We start from the raw sequence: 15004 nt of genomic DNA on the forward strand, positions 1-15004 counted from the left end.
CTGCTTCCAGAGCCCAACAGATTCTGTTAGACTGGCCAGCTGGGAGCCACTCCTTGCAGCACTCCCCCTTCTTGCAGTTTGCCAGAGGCCTCTTTGGTCTTAGATTCTTTTTCCTTTCTTTTCGTAATTTATTTATTTAATGTATGTGTGTATACCACAACTATCTTCAGACGCACCAGAAGAGGGCATCAGTGCTTGTGAGCCACCATGTGGTTGCTGGGAATTGAACTCAGGACCTCTGGAAGAGCAGTCAGTGCTCTTAACCACTGAACAGTCTCTCCTGCCCCCAGATTCTGTTTCTTAAAGTATATACTTCAGAGCTCAGGCCCAGTCTCCAGACTGTCTTATAACACTGACAAGGGGCTGAGATTGGTTAATCCCAGTCCCTCTCAATGGTAGCGAGGCAACAGAAATAGATAGGCCAAGGTGCTGAAAGGAGTCTGTCTGTCCAGGTGTAGTCCTCAGAGTGCTTTCATTTTATCTCCAGATGCCTGGAGACATCAGAGAAGCCTGAACTCCTTTGTGGGACAGGAGTTAAATCAAAGGGTGGCAGGTGCCAGGGTTTATGATGGTGCAAATCCCTTTCAAATCTTGTACTGCAGAGCAGTTCTTTGAAGAAGCAGAAGCTGTCTATGTTGGGAAATAAATGCAAGTTTGTGTCTTTTGTTCATCTGTGTTTATCTGCAATATTTCCTCATTGGATCCCTATGTTGGGCAAAGGCTGGGTAGGACAGAACTGGAGGGAGGTAGTTAAAAATGTTGGTCCCTCCCGATATACTCATCCATTCTGGAATCTTCTCATTCACAAGTTAGAAGAGCTATGCTCATAGTTTATGGCTTAAGAAGGTGTTCTTCAAGTAGTGTACTTAGAAGACATCCTCCATCTGTCCCCTGCAGCACATAAGGATTCTTTGCTTAAACATACCTGCCTCTGAGCTGGCCCTGGTGCATGGGCCTGTAATGTACCACTTGAAATGCAGGCAAGAGGATCTGAAGTTCAAGGTCGTCCTCAGCTGCATTGGGTTCCATCCCAGCCTACAACATGAATTTTGGGGGACGAGGGGGAGATCCATGATTCTGAGAACATTCTGACAACCAGAATATCCTAGTTAGGGTAACTATTGCTGCAGTGGAACACCATAAACAAAAGCAAGTTGGGGAAGAAAGGGTTTATTTGGCTTACACTCCTCATCATAGTCCATCATTGAAGGAAGTCAGGACAGGAACTCACACAAGGCAGGAACCTGTAGGCAGGATGTAGAGACCATGGAGGAGTGCTGCTTACTGGCTTGCTCTCCATGGCTTGCTCAGCCTCCTTTCTTACAGGACCTAGGACCACCAGCCCAGGAATGGCCCCACCCACAATAGGTTGGGCTCTCCCATATCAATTACTAAATAAGAGAATGCCCTACAGGCTTGCCCATAGTCAGATCTCTTGGAGGTTTTTCTTAGTGGAGGTTCCCTTCTCTCAGATGACTTTAGCTTGTGTCAAGTAGATATGAAACTGTCCAGCACACAGGGGAAAGGGAATATTATTAGAGGGCTATATAAGTGATCTCTGTGGGGATCTCTGTGTTCATCTTGGAAGGGTGTCAGAGAACTAGAAACAATATCTAGCAAGAAAGAGTGAGCCAAGACCAGCTCAGGGAAGACCTGTGTCAGGTCCTCTCCCAGGTTCTTCTCTATGTTTGTAACCGGAAGGGCCTCTGGGGTCAGGATTATAGCTTACTGAGAAAGGCAGAGGATTAAACAGAAGAATGGAATTTCCCTTTGATAAGAAGAACCCAAAAATTAATGAATCAGTTGATTTTGTTGTTGTAGTTCCTATGGTTTCCTTTTCTGTACAAGTATTTTTTTAAACTGAGAAATTGCATAACAAGACATTAACATTCACAGAGTACAAATTATCAGCTGATTACTTTTAGACCCAGTTCATTGGCCATTTCAGATAGAACTTCACTTGGCTCAGATTGTAGAGCTCACTGACCTGAGAGAGGTGGGCCACCTCACTCACATTGAGACTTCCTAGGCCCCTCCTTTAAGGAGTGCTGGAAGGAAGTTTGGGATTACTGTGTCTGCACACCTGGCAGGAGGGGTCTTGTGTATCCCAGGATGCCGTGAACCCACCCCGCAACCAAGTGACCTCCACCTCTCCAGTGCTGGGATTACAGGAGTGCATGACCTCACCTATGTTGATGCCTCTATGCAGGTGAGGGCTGACACAAGTTAAAGCAGGGCCTGTGATTGGGCAGTGAAAAAGTAAGGAGAGTACAGAGTTTTGAAGGCAGGAAAGAAAGGAAAAGAAGAGGAGGAACCAAGATGGAGGCAGAAAAGATTGACCTGGATCCATGTGGCCTTAAATGGCCACAGGTAGTTATGAATATTTCTTAAGGGATGGATTTTTACAGGACAATTTGTCTTTTCTAGGTGGGCAGTTTATATCATTATCAATTGGTTGTGAGTTTATCGTGTGGACGTTTTGTGGAATGAGAATTTAAGATATAAATCTGACTGATAAATTACAAGATATTGAGTTATGATTTTAACAGGTTACTGGGAGTTTTGACTATAACTACAGAGGGTGGATGCTGGGAATATGAGCAGAGTCCGAATCAAGAGAGTTGCAAGAGAGTGGCTGCTGCCAGGCCCAGAGAGTAGCCAGCAGCAGCGTTGGGTGGAGATTGGGAGCTTAGCAGGTGAGACATTTTGCTGACTGAGATGAAAATACCCTGTAGATACCATGTGGCCCACTGGAGCCAGCTAGCAAGGGTTGATAGAATCGTTTATTATTTACCTCAACACAACTAGTATATATGGACTGGAAATCCAACTCAGGAACTTATACATGGCAGGCAAACACTCTAAACAAAGCCATATCCCCAGCCAATCTGCAAACTTGTACTGACCTAGCAGCATGAGAGAATTCAGAGTTTTGCAGAATAGGAAGACAAATTCAATTTGAGGTGAGGGAGCAACACATACAGAGACAAGTAGGATAAGAGCCCCTGAAGTTCAGTGGCAGGAAGCCTCTGCAGTAAGTAACACAGGGAGTCTCATTGGGATTGCTTGTCTGCTTGCTGGCCTTTTCCTCTCTGGAGGAGATTCCTTTCCCATTCCTGCCTGTGATTGCTGCTTGTCAGTGGCTGCTAAGACTGCACTGTAACCATCTCTGGCAGTACCAAGGAAACATCACTCCAGGCCTGCACAGCTTTTCCTTCTTACCCTCTGTCTGTCGGACAGTTCAGCACTGCACTGTTGGGCTACTTTAAGTGACATCACAGTGAACACTAGGAACTGTACATGCTTTGAGCTCTGTGGCTGAGAACTAGATCAAGAGATTGGCTTCCAATGAGGGAACACTGCAGAAGCAGACACCATTCTGACACCGAGAAGAACATATAGCCTCAAATGGGCTAAGATAAAGGGCATGTGGCCCTGACACTCTATAGCGTCAGCAGTACCTAGGAATTTTCTAGAAAACATGCTGGCAGGATCTTACTGGATCAGACACTCTGGAGTGAGCAGCTAAAATTTGAGGTGTTAGTTTTCTGAGAACATCGGACCTATCTCTTTTAATTGTTTGTGTTCTCATTTATTCATTCTCATTCTCTCTTTTATCCCTGTCCTTCCTTCGCTCTCTTCTTCCCTTTTCCCTTCCCCAAATTGAATTGTCTTTATATTGTAACCTCATCATATCCATAGTCATGTGGCAGTGATATCAGCCACAGTTTTTCCTTGTTCAACTAATGTGAATCTTTGATTTGGGTTTGGGTGGGAGGTGAACCCAGTCCCTCATAAATACTAGATAAATGTGTGTGTGTGCGCGCGCATATGCCATATCCACACACACATTTTAGGCAGATTGTTGCCATGTAGCCTGGGCTGACTTTGAACTCATGACCTTCTTGACTCAGCCCTCCCTAGAGTTGAGATTACAAGTGCGTATTACCACATTCAGCTTTATACTGACTTTAAAAGAAGCTTTGAGCCAGGTGCAGTGATACACAGCTGTAATCCCAGCTACTTGAGGAACTGAAGGAGTTGGCCTCAAGGCCAACCTGGAAAACACCCATCACAAGGGCATTCACATAAACATCTCCGAGTAGCTCAGACTATGTGATGGTCTACAACTGAAGATGAGCTCTTCCTCCCAAACCTGCCTAGGCTGCTGCTGCTAAGTCTTCCTTCAGCAGCGTGGCTGGTATCGAAGCCTTGACTTGGCCAGTTAGAAGTGGCAGATTTGAGACTCTAAGCTGACTTTAGGCACCATTGTTCTGGGTGAGAGGTAATACTGAAGTCCAGCCTAGGAACCAAGACCTACGCAGACAGTGCACCTGAGCTCACCAGGATGAATGGCTGCTGACACAGACATGACTCACGGGGTGAGGACTCATTTATTTCACCTTGAGAAATACATGTTCAAGAGAGGTGACCTTTGCAGACGGACCGACCACCCATAGGCAGCTTATCTCAGCTTCCCCCTGAGCTGCCATTCCCAGTGCAGGTCCTGGTGATGCTCTACCAGGCCTTGGTGCAGTGAAATCATAGCAAGATGACACCGTGGCACACTTCTTACAAACCAAATTGTTTCCATTTCCCTTAGTTATGGTGTTAGAGCCTGGTGCTCCAGAACCCAGTGAGGAATGAAGGGGCCTCTAGGAGAATCAGGAGGCTGGAGGGAGGAGTGTGCAATTTTTTAACATGAGCAACTGCAGAGATAACACAGAATTCCTTTCCTACAGTGGTTCTCAGCTCAGGGAGTGTGTGAAAATCATCGGGGAGCTTTTTAAAGTGACCCAGGTCACTACCTTTGGTGCTTCCACACCCACTGCAGCACTCACCCCAGGGGGTTTCCCAACAGGATCTCTCTGACAAAGTGTGTCTTGGGATAGCAAATTCAGTTCAAAGCCTATTTTAACATATGGTACTTACATTATTGGTTTTATGGTGCCTTTTGACAGCAAGGCACAAAAACCTGACAGTAACTTCCTGGTCTGAAAGGCAACAGCTTTCTCTAGCGGGCACTGACTTTTCTGTTTGTCATCTAAAATTTGATCAGGTTTTGCCTCAGGAAGTCATGGTCTCACTGAAAGGACCAAGTCCTTGTTGGATTGGCCCACTGTATTTGTATGAGGGTCAGATGGCATACGCAACCCAATTTTGCCCTGCCCAGTCACTCATGAGTGAGGCATTGTCTCAATTGTGGTCCTTCTTCCCAGTAACTACGTTAGATTGACATGAGACTGACCAGCTCATTACCTATCATTTCATTGGTGACTTGGGGCAGTGATTTGACCCTGTCTTGACTCATCTGTAAAAAAGGAATGATAATAGTGGTGCGGCCTTATTCATGAGTTGTTAAATGGGTAGAGGAACAGCCAATAGTGTCAGTTTTTTAGTAATTTTAATTTATAATGCACACAATATTCAAAAGGCAACTGTAAAAAGTCTCAAGTGTCTACTGTCCTAAAATTGCTAGTGGATCAATCATAGGAGCCATAGTACATGTTATGTATCATGTACTGTTTTGTCATTATAAAATGTGTGCTATTTAATAGAGCGTTTTCCTTGTCAAGTCTGAATCTGTGTGTGTTACAAAGTACTCAGTGAATCAACTCCATGGAAGACCAGGTGTCTGTATACAAGGGACCTTCAAACATGTCCCACTCTGTAGTCCAGGAGACCATATATTTTATCTTTATCAAAAATATTATACAAGATGGTCCAAGCAGTTCTGAGTTTTAATACATTTGTGTTTATTGGTTTGGAATGGTTTTCTGAAATAGGATCTTTCTATGTAGCCTAGGCTGGCCTGAACCTTGCTGTCCTCCTGCCTCAGCCTCCAGCCTGCCGGGATCATAGCCAAGTACTACCAGCATGGCTCTTATGACATTTTTTAAGATTGATTATTTCATGCATAGGAATGTTTTTCTTACATGTAAGTATGTGCACCACATAAGTGCCTGGTGCCCTTGAAGGTCAGAAGAGAGTGGGTCTCCTGGAACTGAAATTGTGAGCCACCATGTATGTAGACCTGGGTCCTCTGCACGAGCTGCAGTGTGTGCTCTTACTCTCAAGCCATCTCATTAATGCCGTTTTAAGGATCGGATCTCTGAGCCATGTTTCTGACTTCTCTTCACTGAAATGTTGTCCGTATAGTGCAGTGTGTGAAGAGGGCAGGATTATCCCTGGCAGTTTACTAAAGGATAGTTCTGCCTTACTTCACGTGTACCCAAAGCCAGTTCGTGTCTGACCAACCCCTCTATTCTTCATTCCTGGATGTACTGAGAATACACTTGAATAGACCTTTTCTTCCATCTTCACAACTAAAAAGCAGAGCATAAAACTTAAAAGGTAGATAAGGTTTAATAGGAATTAAACCAACAAAAAGAACAAGCTGATCTAAGTCAAGGCGGCTCCCCTCTCAGTGGTCATAGAAGAGAGCCGTGGTTTCTACTAACTCTGTGCATCAGGGTCCAACAGTAAGGCCAGTAGCCTGGTGTCCACAGCAAGAGAGGTTAATGGCCCTGCTGGATGGGTGATGCAGGACACAAGACAATCCTGTGCTCCCGGTTAGGAGAGGGTGCGATCTTCCTGTAGCAGTACAGCTGGGACAGGAAGGGGAGCCCCTTGTGATGGGAAGGAAGTAGAGATTTCCATCTGCAGAAAACGAGAGAGTAAAATAACAGTGTTCACAGGCTACAGGGTTACCATGGAAAGGGAAGAATTGGGCCAGTGAGTGGAGTCCTAGAAAAACCTGTGTGACAATTGTCCTAACAGTGAAGTGTGCTGCTGTCTTGTGAGCTTCAAGTCACTGCAGGATCCACTCCAGAGCCTCTGGTACATTACCAAGGACCCAAGTCCTACAGAAAGTCTGGGCACTTCTGGGGCTTTCCAGTTAGGGCCACTGGGTCTACATTTGTGAGTGTCCAGGAGAGGTGCAGAAGCTCGTTTTCTGAGGCAGTTCCCATCCTCCTGTAGCCTTTTCTGGAAAAATCAAATGAAATTACTATTTCTCTCTCTCTGCTTTTACTTCTAGCTCTGGAGAGTCTTGACTTCTGGGAAGATGTGAGAAGAATTATCTTGGGATCAGAGCTGATCACGGGGTTCCCCTGGACCTTCAAGGTTCCAGGCCTGCCCCAGTACCTGCAGAGCCTTACCAAGTTAGCCATCCCTGAAGTGTGGGCATCGCTGGCTGAAGCTGAAGGGCAGGCTACTGCTGTTCCTCTCTCCTTTTCTCAACTTCTCAAGTCTTCCTTCCCTGAAGTGCGCTTGCTGGCCCTGGATGCACTGCTGGAAAGGGCGGCTTCCTCTGAACAGGGGCAGAAGGGTCCCCCTCCCTTGCTGTACAGCATGGGAGAGGAGTTCCTACTGCTGGCAATGAAGGAAGACCACCCAGGATGTTTCTGCAGGGTAGGCTCTACTGCACTGACACCCTCTGTCCCACAGTTTGGAAACTACCAGGAAGATACAAATGAGGAGAGCAAGTCAGGCCTATACTATCTGGGGCAACAGTCAGTAGCTTAGCATCCCAAGGGTTAGGGCTCTACACATTGCTTGACTTTATGTATAGAGAGAGCCCTAAGATGCCAGTGGTACTTGTAAAGATTTATTGGTAATAGGTCAAGCCACTCTGTCTTCAGGAAAGATCATTGAAAATAGCTTTGGGGGTGGAAAGATAACACTGTGGGTAGTGCTTGACACACAAGCCTGAGGACCAAAGTCTAGATCTCTAGCACCCATGTAAATGCCAGCTGGGTATGGCAGCCCACCTGCCGTGCCAGCACCTAGGGATGAAGACCCCTGGGCAAAGCTGGCTGGAGAGACCACAGAGAATGGTGAAGGAAAGCAACTGATGTTATCTCTGGCCTCCATTAGCTACACACAGATCAGGGGTCTTCTTTACTCACACATTTCTTTACAGGCAGATGGCTACCTGAAAAGTCTAATTAAAAATGAATGTGCAGTCTCAGATTTAGGAGGCTGGGACATACACGAGCTACAAGTTCAAAGGTTCAAAGACAGCCTGAGTACTTGGTAAGACCCTATCTCAAAAGTAAGTAGTAAAAAGGAGGGAAAGAAATCTTTCACTCTCACATGTGTGAGACTGTGTAGGCTTCTAGCTTTGATGTTGGGTCACCAAGGACTCTCAAGGTTGTCATTGCTCTGCCCTACCTTAGTTTCTCAAAGATGTTAGAAAGAAAAGAAGTCAGTGAAATTTGGGGGCCTTCTGAAAGCAGATCCCCCTTCCTTGTTGTTAATAGCAATCTTGATTTAGAAGCTCAAGACTTTTCCCTGTGTGTGCTTCTTTATCTTGTTTCCTTGGATTTGACTCATAGGTCCTGAAGATTCTCTATCACTTGAACCCCAGTGAATGGCTTCCTCAGACAGAGTGCTCTGTTCACCTCTCCCCAAAGGAGTTCCTGGTCTGGACTATGGATATTGCTTCCAATGACAGGTTTGCCCCGGGGCTTTTGTGCAGTCTTGGTAGTCTATGTCCCTTCAGTCATCTGCAGGGAGCCTGCTCACTGCACTCCCTAAGAGCACAGGTAGTGAGCTTCTTCCTAACCTCAGTCTGGGAGCTGTGTTCTAAACTCTACTAACAGAAGTGCCAGGTTTTCACACTAGTAATCAGAAAGTACACGCATTTGCACAAGCAGGTAAAAAATTCATATCTACAAAGGTCCACATAAACATTTGTGCATAAAACATGTTATATTTGGGCCTGGAGAGAGCTCAGTTGGCTGAGTGCTTATCTAGCCTCAGCAAAGCCCTAGCTAATTCCTAGCACCACAAAAACCAGAGTGGTAGCACAGAGATGTAATCCCAGTACAAAAGAGGTGGAAATGAAAGCGTCAGAAGTTCAAGGTTGGCCTTGCCTACATGAGTCTGAGGCTAGTTTGGGTTACATGACACCCTGTCTCATCTGACGTGTTTAACTTGACTTGTGTATGTGGTCATTGTTGAGGATTTGTGAACATGTGTGTGCCTATGTGTTAATTTTCTTCTGTTTTCCAGATCTGAAATCCAAGGTGTATCTCTGAGGCTTGCCTCCAAAATAATTGCCTACCTTGTGCAGAGTTGTGAGAAGGTGAGACTAGTTCTGTACTTGTCCTGAGGCCTGGGATTTTACCCAGAGGGTATCAGTAAAAGGTAACAGTCCTAGCAGACAGAATCATAGACTCCATAGAAATGTTGCTTTTGTTGATGTTTTACTTTGAGAATCACTTGCAAAGATCTGAACTCATGCTTTCTTCTCTCTTGTTTTAGCCTTTGTTGTCTAGATCCTTTCAGAGTGATAGTCCCTGGCACACACATGTCTGTTGCTCTTTCCCCATTCCCGTAGCTAGTCTGTGTTTCAGGAGTTGGCATCAGCAGCGGGGAACCTCAGTTCAGATCCATACAGCCACTGCCCCAGAGCAATCAAAGAAATCAGTGGACTCATGTAGAGACAGTCAGCTCCCTTTAGGTGTCTTGGAATACTGCTGTCTGCTGCTCTTAGAGCAGACTTCATGAATGAAAGACATTTCTTTCTCCCACTTTCAAGACTTCCCAGAGAGGACCTTTCCACTGCCTAATAAGACCATCGATGTGGCACATGGTGAGAAAGTATGAAGATAGGGAACAGACAGACAGACAGACAGACAGACAGACAGACAGACAGATGAAACAATTCACTTGTACAACAGAGCCACTCCTGTCATGATTAGCCCAACCTGGAGACAACAGCATTTATCCATGAATTCTCGAGGGCCCCAGTCTCATGACCTCATATAGCATGTCAGCACAGCAGTTTGATTTCAACATGACCTCCAAAGTGTACCAGGAAGTAATTCACACGGAATGAGAATCTCCTTTCTAGGAAAAGTGAGAAATGAGTACAAGTGCTAAAAATAAATGAAATGCCAAAACTCAGAGTACAATATTATTTGACCTTGAAAAGGAATAAATAAAGCTTAGAACCCTTAATGCTGAGTGTGGTGGTGTGTACCTGTAATCCCAGCATTTGGAAGGTAGAAGGTAGAAGAATCAAGAGTTTGTATCCAGCCTGTGCTATAGAAGAAAGGAAAACATCGGTGTATAAAAAAGAAGCTACTCAGAGAAAGAAGACCACATAGAATCAGGCAGACCCATAGAACCAGAGAATAAGGATCAGGGCTAAGGGGACAGAGGTTGGGAGTGCTCTGAAGTTGACTACAGAAGAGAAGTTGCTGTGCTTACCTGACCCTGACATCACACAAAACACATACAAGTCCATATCATGGTGTGCCACAGACGCGTTCAGTCTTAGGAGTCAAAGTTGCCAAAGAAAACTGGGCATTATGTACCAATAAAGCTCCTGTTATTGGCTCGCTCTCCCTCCCTCTGTGTCCCCTTCCCCTCCCCATCTCTCTTTCTCTTCCCACTACCCCTTCTCTTTCCCCCTGGTGACCTCCCTGGCCTCAGTCCTTGGGACCAGTGAACTCACCCGCCCAAGAGCAGCTTCCCAATAAACCTGCATTTACTACATATATAAAGCTCTTGTTACTGAAAACAGCGGGGCTTTACTCCCAGTGGGTACTGAGGTGTTGCTGCTTCCTGGGGCTGTAGGTATAGTTCGATGGAGCCCTTCCCTCCTTTTGTGTTCTCAGAACAAAGATTCAGTGGCCCTGGAGCTGAGGCGGTGGGTCCAGCTGATTGTCTGGTCCTGTGGAGACCACCTTCCTACTGCATCTAGACTGGCTGTGGCTGAAGTCCTCTCAGGCACCGCACCCCTGTTCCTCACCAGTCCCCAGCCCATTCTAGGTAAGTGTCTAAGCAAGGCACCTGCACCCAACCCAGCAAGCACAGGAAGAGACAGATGTTCCAGCTAAAGGAAGGGGCCTAGCTAGGTGCTGGTGGTGCATGTCTTTAATCCCAACACTCAGGAGACAGGCGGGAAGAGCTCTATGAGTTTGCGACCAACCTGGTCTAAGAACAGGTTTCAGGACAGCCAGGGCTACACTGAAAACCCTTGTCTTGACGGTGCAGGGAATGGTGTCGTGTGTGATGAGTTTACATGTTTCCAGGGTATTTTCTCTGCATAGTTCATATTCTGAGTATTTCTTACCAATGGCTGCTTTTCTTCTTTTCCTTCTCTGTTACCACCCAAGCCATTCTACTTACCTGTTTTCAGAGCCCCGTGAGCTTTGCAGTCTTCCCTGTCTGTACATTTGATCCTTTGGTTGTCCATGACTAAAACCCTCATTTGAGACGGTGTCACTGTGTAGCCCAGGAGAACCTGGAACTTGAGAAATCCCTCCTGTCTCGGCCTCCCAAGTTCTGGGATGATCAGTGTGCACCAACATGCTCGGCTGCTGAAGAGTTTTGCATGGGTTCCCGCTGTCTCAGGTTTGACCTACACATCCTTTAATATGGCTCACTAGGCCCTTTCTGCTTTTCTATTCATCTCTGGCTCACCCTACTGTCTCATCATCTATGTCTTCCTCAGGCCTATTTGTCCTCAGTCAGGACCAACTCCCTATAAACAACCCCTGCTTGACTGACTTGTTTGCCTTTCACAACATAGCCTCTTCCAGGAAGCCAGAAAGGACTTCCTTAACAGACACCAGGAAGTACTCTGCAGTAGTTTCTGTGATGCTGAGGCTGACCTCAGGCTTCTATCTGATGTCCCTGCTGGACCGCTGGGTCCCTTAGCTACTTAATTTGAAATCAGCCCTGGGATATAAAAGGCACTGTTTCAGTCAGGTGGCTGTGCGTCTCTCAACTGTCTTCTAAATTGGCTTCCTCCCTCACTGCCCTCCAAACCTAGAGAGCAGCAGGTAGGAAAAGCTTCATGCCAACAGTGCTAAAGAGAACAGAAAGCCTTGGAAGATGACCAGCACAGGGGCATTTATTCTTTTTTATTCTTAGTTAAAGGAAACTAGGGACAAATGAGCTTGGCCAGCTCCAGCACAGACCCTGCCTGCCCTCTTCTGCATGTAGACTTATTACTTACTTTGAGGTGTGCACTTGCCATCAGCTAGTCACTGTCTGTCTCTCCTGCTTCCAAGCTTGCCCTCAGGAGTCAGGCAGAGCCAGTCTAAGGAGCTTTCAGTTCTGTTGCAGGCTAGGGAAAGAATCAGTTTTTAGGTGTTACACTGAACAGTAAGCATGAACAGTCAGCACCTATGAAGTGCCCCGGTGCAGCCTTTGTCTGGGAAGTGACATCATCAGTGACCCTCCTGTTCTGTCTTAGTCACTGAAGCCAGAGCAATAGGAGAAAAGGCTAACAGACTGGTTAGGTCAGGTACGATAGTCCATGCCTGCAGTTCTAGCTGCTTGAGAGGCAGAGGCCAGCAAACCCGCCTAGACAGCATGGTGAAGCTGCTCTCTCGGAGGCAGTTTGTTGTCCTCTTGGGTCAAGCATTCTCAGTAAGGGCAATGTCATCTTGGAGCACATTTTCCTGAACAACTTTGGTTACTCTGCCAGGCAAACAAGTAAATTTGTGTAGAGTGACCTGAAATTGTGTGGAATTGAGTCGTGTCTGTGTTAGCTGCTGGTCCTGGGATGGCATGACCTGCATGGCCAATGGCCCAAGTGCAATGAAGAACAGCAACCAGCCAGGTTGAAGAGAACTAAAGAGGGGAATGTAGGGGCTCAAATGCCCTTGTTACAACAAAACTCAAGATGAATTCTTTGGTGGCACACGCCTGGAGTCACAGCCTTCGAGAGGCAGGAGCAGGAGGATTTTAGGAGTTCAAGGCTATCTAAGGCTAATAAAATCTGAGGCCAGCCTGGGCTGCCAGAAACCCAGTGTCAAAAATTAAAAAATAAAAGTGTAGAGTCTGAAAGGAGGAGTAAGGGTAAGGCCTGCTCTGGGAAGAGAAGTAGAGCTGCTGTGGATGGGCTGGGGCACTCAGACCGCCACCTTCAGAGGCATGTGGGGTGACATTCTGCCACTGCCCTCAAAGGAGGCCCTCCACACACCTGCACTCACAATGCCTGCCGCCTCTCTCTCCTCCAAAGTTGTGTGCCTGGGGCCATGCCCATGCCTTCCTGCAGCCATGGGCTTCATTCTGACCTAGAGTTAATCCATATTCTAGATGTCTTGCCCTTGGCTCTGCCCAGAGCACATTCTGCCTTTCCACCTGTCCACAGCATTACCACATGGTCACCTGTAGACTTGGTGCTAAGAGCCAACCGTAGCAAAAAATGGGCTCCAGAGACATGTAACTGAGGATGGCCCCTTTTCGTGTGCTTCCCCACTTCTGATTCTTGTTCCCAAACATACTGTGGAACTTGCTTTCCAGAACTGGTAAGTTCTCACAGTCTCTCAAATCACCATTAAACTAGTTTCTGCAAAGTGCAAAGCACACTTTGGTGTTTTGAGACCACGTCTTACCATGCAGCCCGAGCTGACCTTGAGTTCACAGCCTGGTAAAGACTGGGATTACTAGTCTTGCAGCAGCCTTCAGCTGTCTTTTCTCCCTGACGTGACACAGTGTCTCATCATATGGCCCTGGCTACCCTGGAACTCTATATGTAGACCTCTAGCCTTGATCTCACAAACATCTACCTGTTTTCTGAGTACTGGGATTACAGACATGAGAAACATGTTTATTGCATGACACTGGAGAGAGTTGCCCAGAGCCTGTAGGCCAGTCCCACCTCTGCAGTGCCTACAGAAGGTTCTTCCTTCCAAGCCTCCCCAGCAAGGTCCTCTCTGTTCCAGTGCTGTTCTGATCCTCAGGTCTTCCTCTCTTACAGTAACACCCCTTCCCAAAGAGAATGTCTGTCCTTCTTCCTGGATGTCTCCCCCCCATGAGCCTGACACCTTATTATTGCTTATCGTGGTGCTGCAGCTGGCATGAATTCACTCCTTTTGGCTTTCTTCACAGACCTGCAGGATACACTTTCTCTCTGGAGGTGTGTCCTCACCCTTCTGCAGAGTGAGGAACAACCCGTCCGAGAGGCAGCCACAGAGACCGTGACAACAGCCATGTCACAAGGAAACACTTGCCAGTCAACAGGTACTTTGTTCTGCACCTCGCACTATACCTTACTGCCCCACAACCAGGCCTGGCAAACTGCCCATAAGACGCCATGTCATAAAAATTTTAAGTTTTGGCTAACCATTTAGCCTCATCCTCGCCCTTTCCATCGAGATGGGAAACAGCACTGAAAAGCCACAAGGCACTGTGATATGGGACAAAGTGTTCCTTAGCACCAGAAACAGGAGGGAAGGATAGGACCATTACATTCCGTGGGAACAAGATGAAGTGCCCAGGCTCTAGCTAGATCTCTCCACAGCACAGTTCAGCTACTGGGAGCCCTGCTGCTCCTGCACATGGCTGGCCATTGGTCCACCTGCACCAATGTGACATACGTGGAGATTTGTAGTAATGATTCTAGAAGGCACAAAAGAAATTTTAACGCAGAGTGCTGATAAAGATGGCTTAGTGGTTAAGAGCACTGACTCTTCCAGAGGACATGGGTTTGATTCCCAGAACCCATCCAGCAGCTCAAAACTATCTGTAACTTAACTTCAGTTCCAAATGTTCCAATACCATCATATGGCCTCCACAAAGTGCACAGACATATGCAGCCCAAACAAACACTCATACACCTAAAACTGAGAGAGAGAGAGAGAGAGAGAGAGAGAGAGAGAGAGAGAGAGAGAGAGAGAGAGAGAGCTCACAGACCTTAATGTTCAGATAGCTCTCCTGGAAACTGGTGAGGTATTCACCTTTTGGCTGCTTGGTTCTGCCATCTACAGCACTGCACCTGGGCCACCTGGAAGATGAAATTCCGCTGCCAGCAGCAGTGCCTAGAGTTGCTTCAGCCTTCACAAGTATGAACTTAACAGAGGTCCTGTAGCAGGGCCTCCTAGCTCTGCCTCCTGAATGCTGGGACTAGAAGTGTGCTCCACCACACCTAGCCCATTCCTCTGTTCTTAGTGGTGGCACACACTTTTAATCCCAACATTCAGGAAGCAGAGGCAAGGTGGATCTCTGAGTTCTAGGCCAGCTTGGTTTACAGAGC

The 15004-nt window shown here is 46.7% G+C and overlaps 1 protein-coding gene and 1 long non-coding RNA gene across 11 annotated transcripts in view; one reads left to right on the top strand and one right to left on the bottom strand.

The window, feature by feature from the left end:
• The window catches only part of Thada (THADA, armadillo repeat containing), a 300575-nt gene that overhangs the window by 248768 nt on the left and 36803 nt on the right, over positions 1-15004 (top strand). For all 5 annotated transcript variants that reach the window (XR_015621847.1, XR_015621846.1, XR_015621848.1 and 2 more), the window contains 5 exon segments: positions 7040-7413; positions 8340-8458; positions 9019-9091; positions 10632-10785; positions 13861-13992. Coding sequence is in view for 2 of the 5 variants with exons in the window: in NM_001191769.2 (NP_001178698.1) it covers positions 7040-7413; positions 8340-8458; positions 9019-9091; positions 10632-10785; positions 13861-13992 (852 nt within the window). In the remaining 3 variants the exon portion in view is untranslated.
• LOC148005052 (uncharacterized) overlaps positions 1-15004 on the bottom strand; it is a 51803-nt gene that overhangs the window by 9906 nt on the left and 26893 nt on the right. Inside the window, exons 5-6 of one of the 6 annotated variants that reach the window (XR_015622704.1) lie at positions 11978-12088; positions 7161-7457 (exon numbers count right to left, since the gene is read on the bottom strand). The exons of 2 other annotated variants lie outside the window; for them this stretch is intronic. This is a non-coding gene — a long non-coding RNA (uncharacterized LOC148005052). Of the gene's footprint in view, positions 1-925; positions 1036-5398; positions 6661-7160; positions 7458-11977; positions 12089-15004 lie in introns of those variants that run through there. 3 more of the 6 variants (XR_015622706.1, XR_015622703.1, XR_015622708.1) reach the window with 3 other exon arrangements.

This window comes from Rattus norvegicus, chromosome 6 (genome assembly GCF_021556685.1).
Source record: "Rattus norvegicus strain SHRSP/BbbUtx chromosome 6, alternate assembly SHRSP_T2T, whole genome shotgun sequence".
NCBI lineage: Eukaryota > Metazoa > Chordata > Mammalia > Rodentia > Muridae > Rattus > Rattus norvegicus.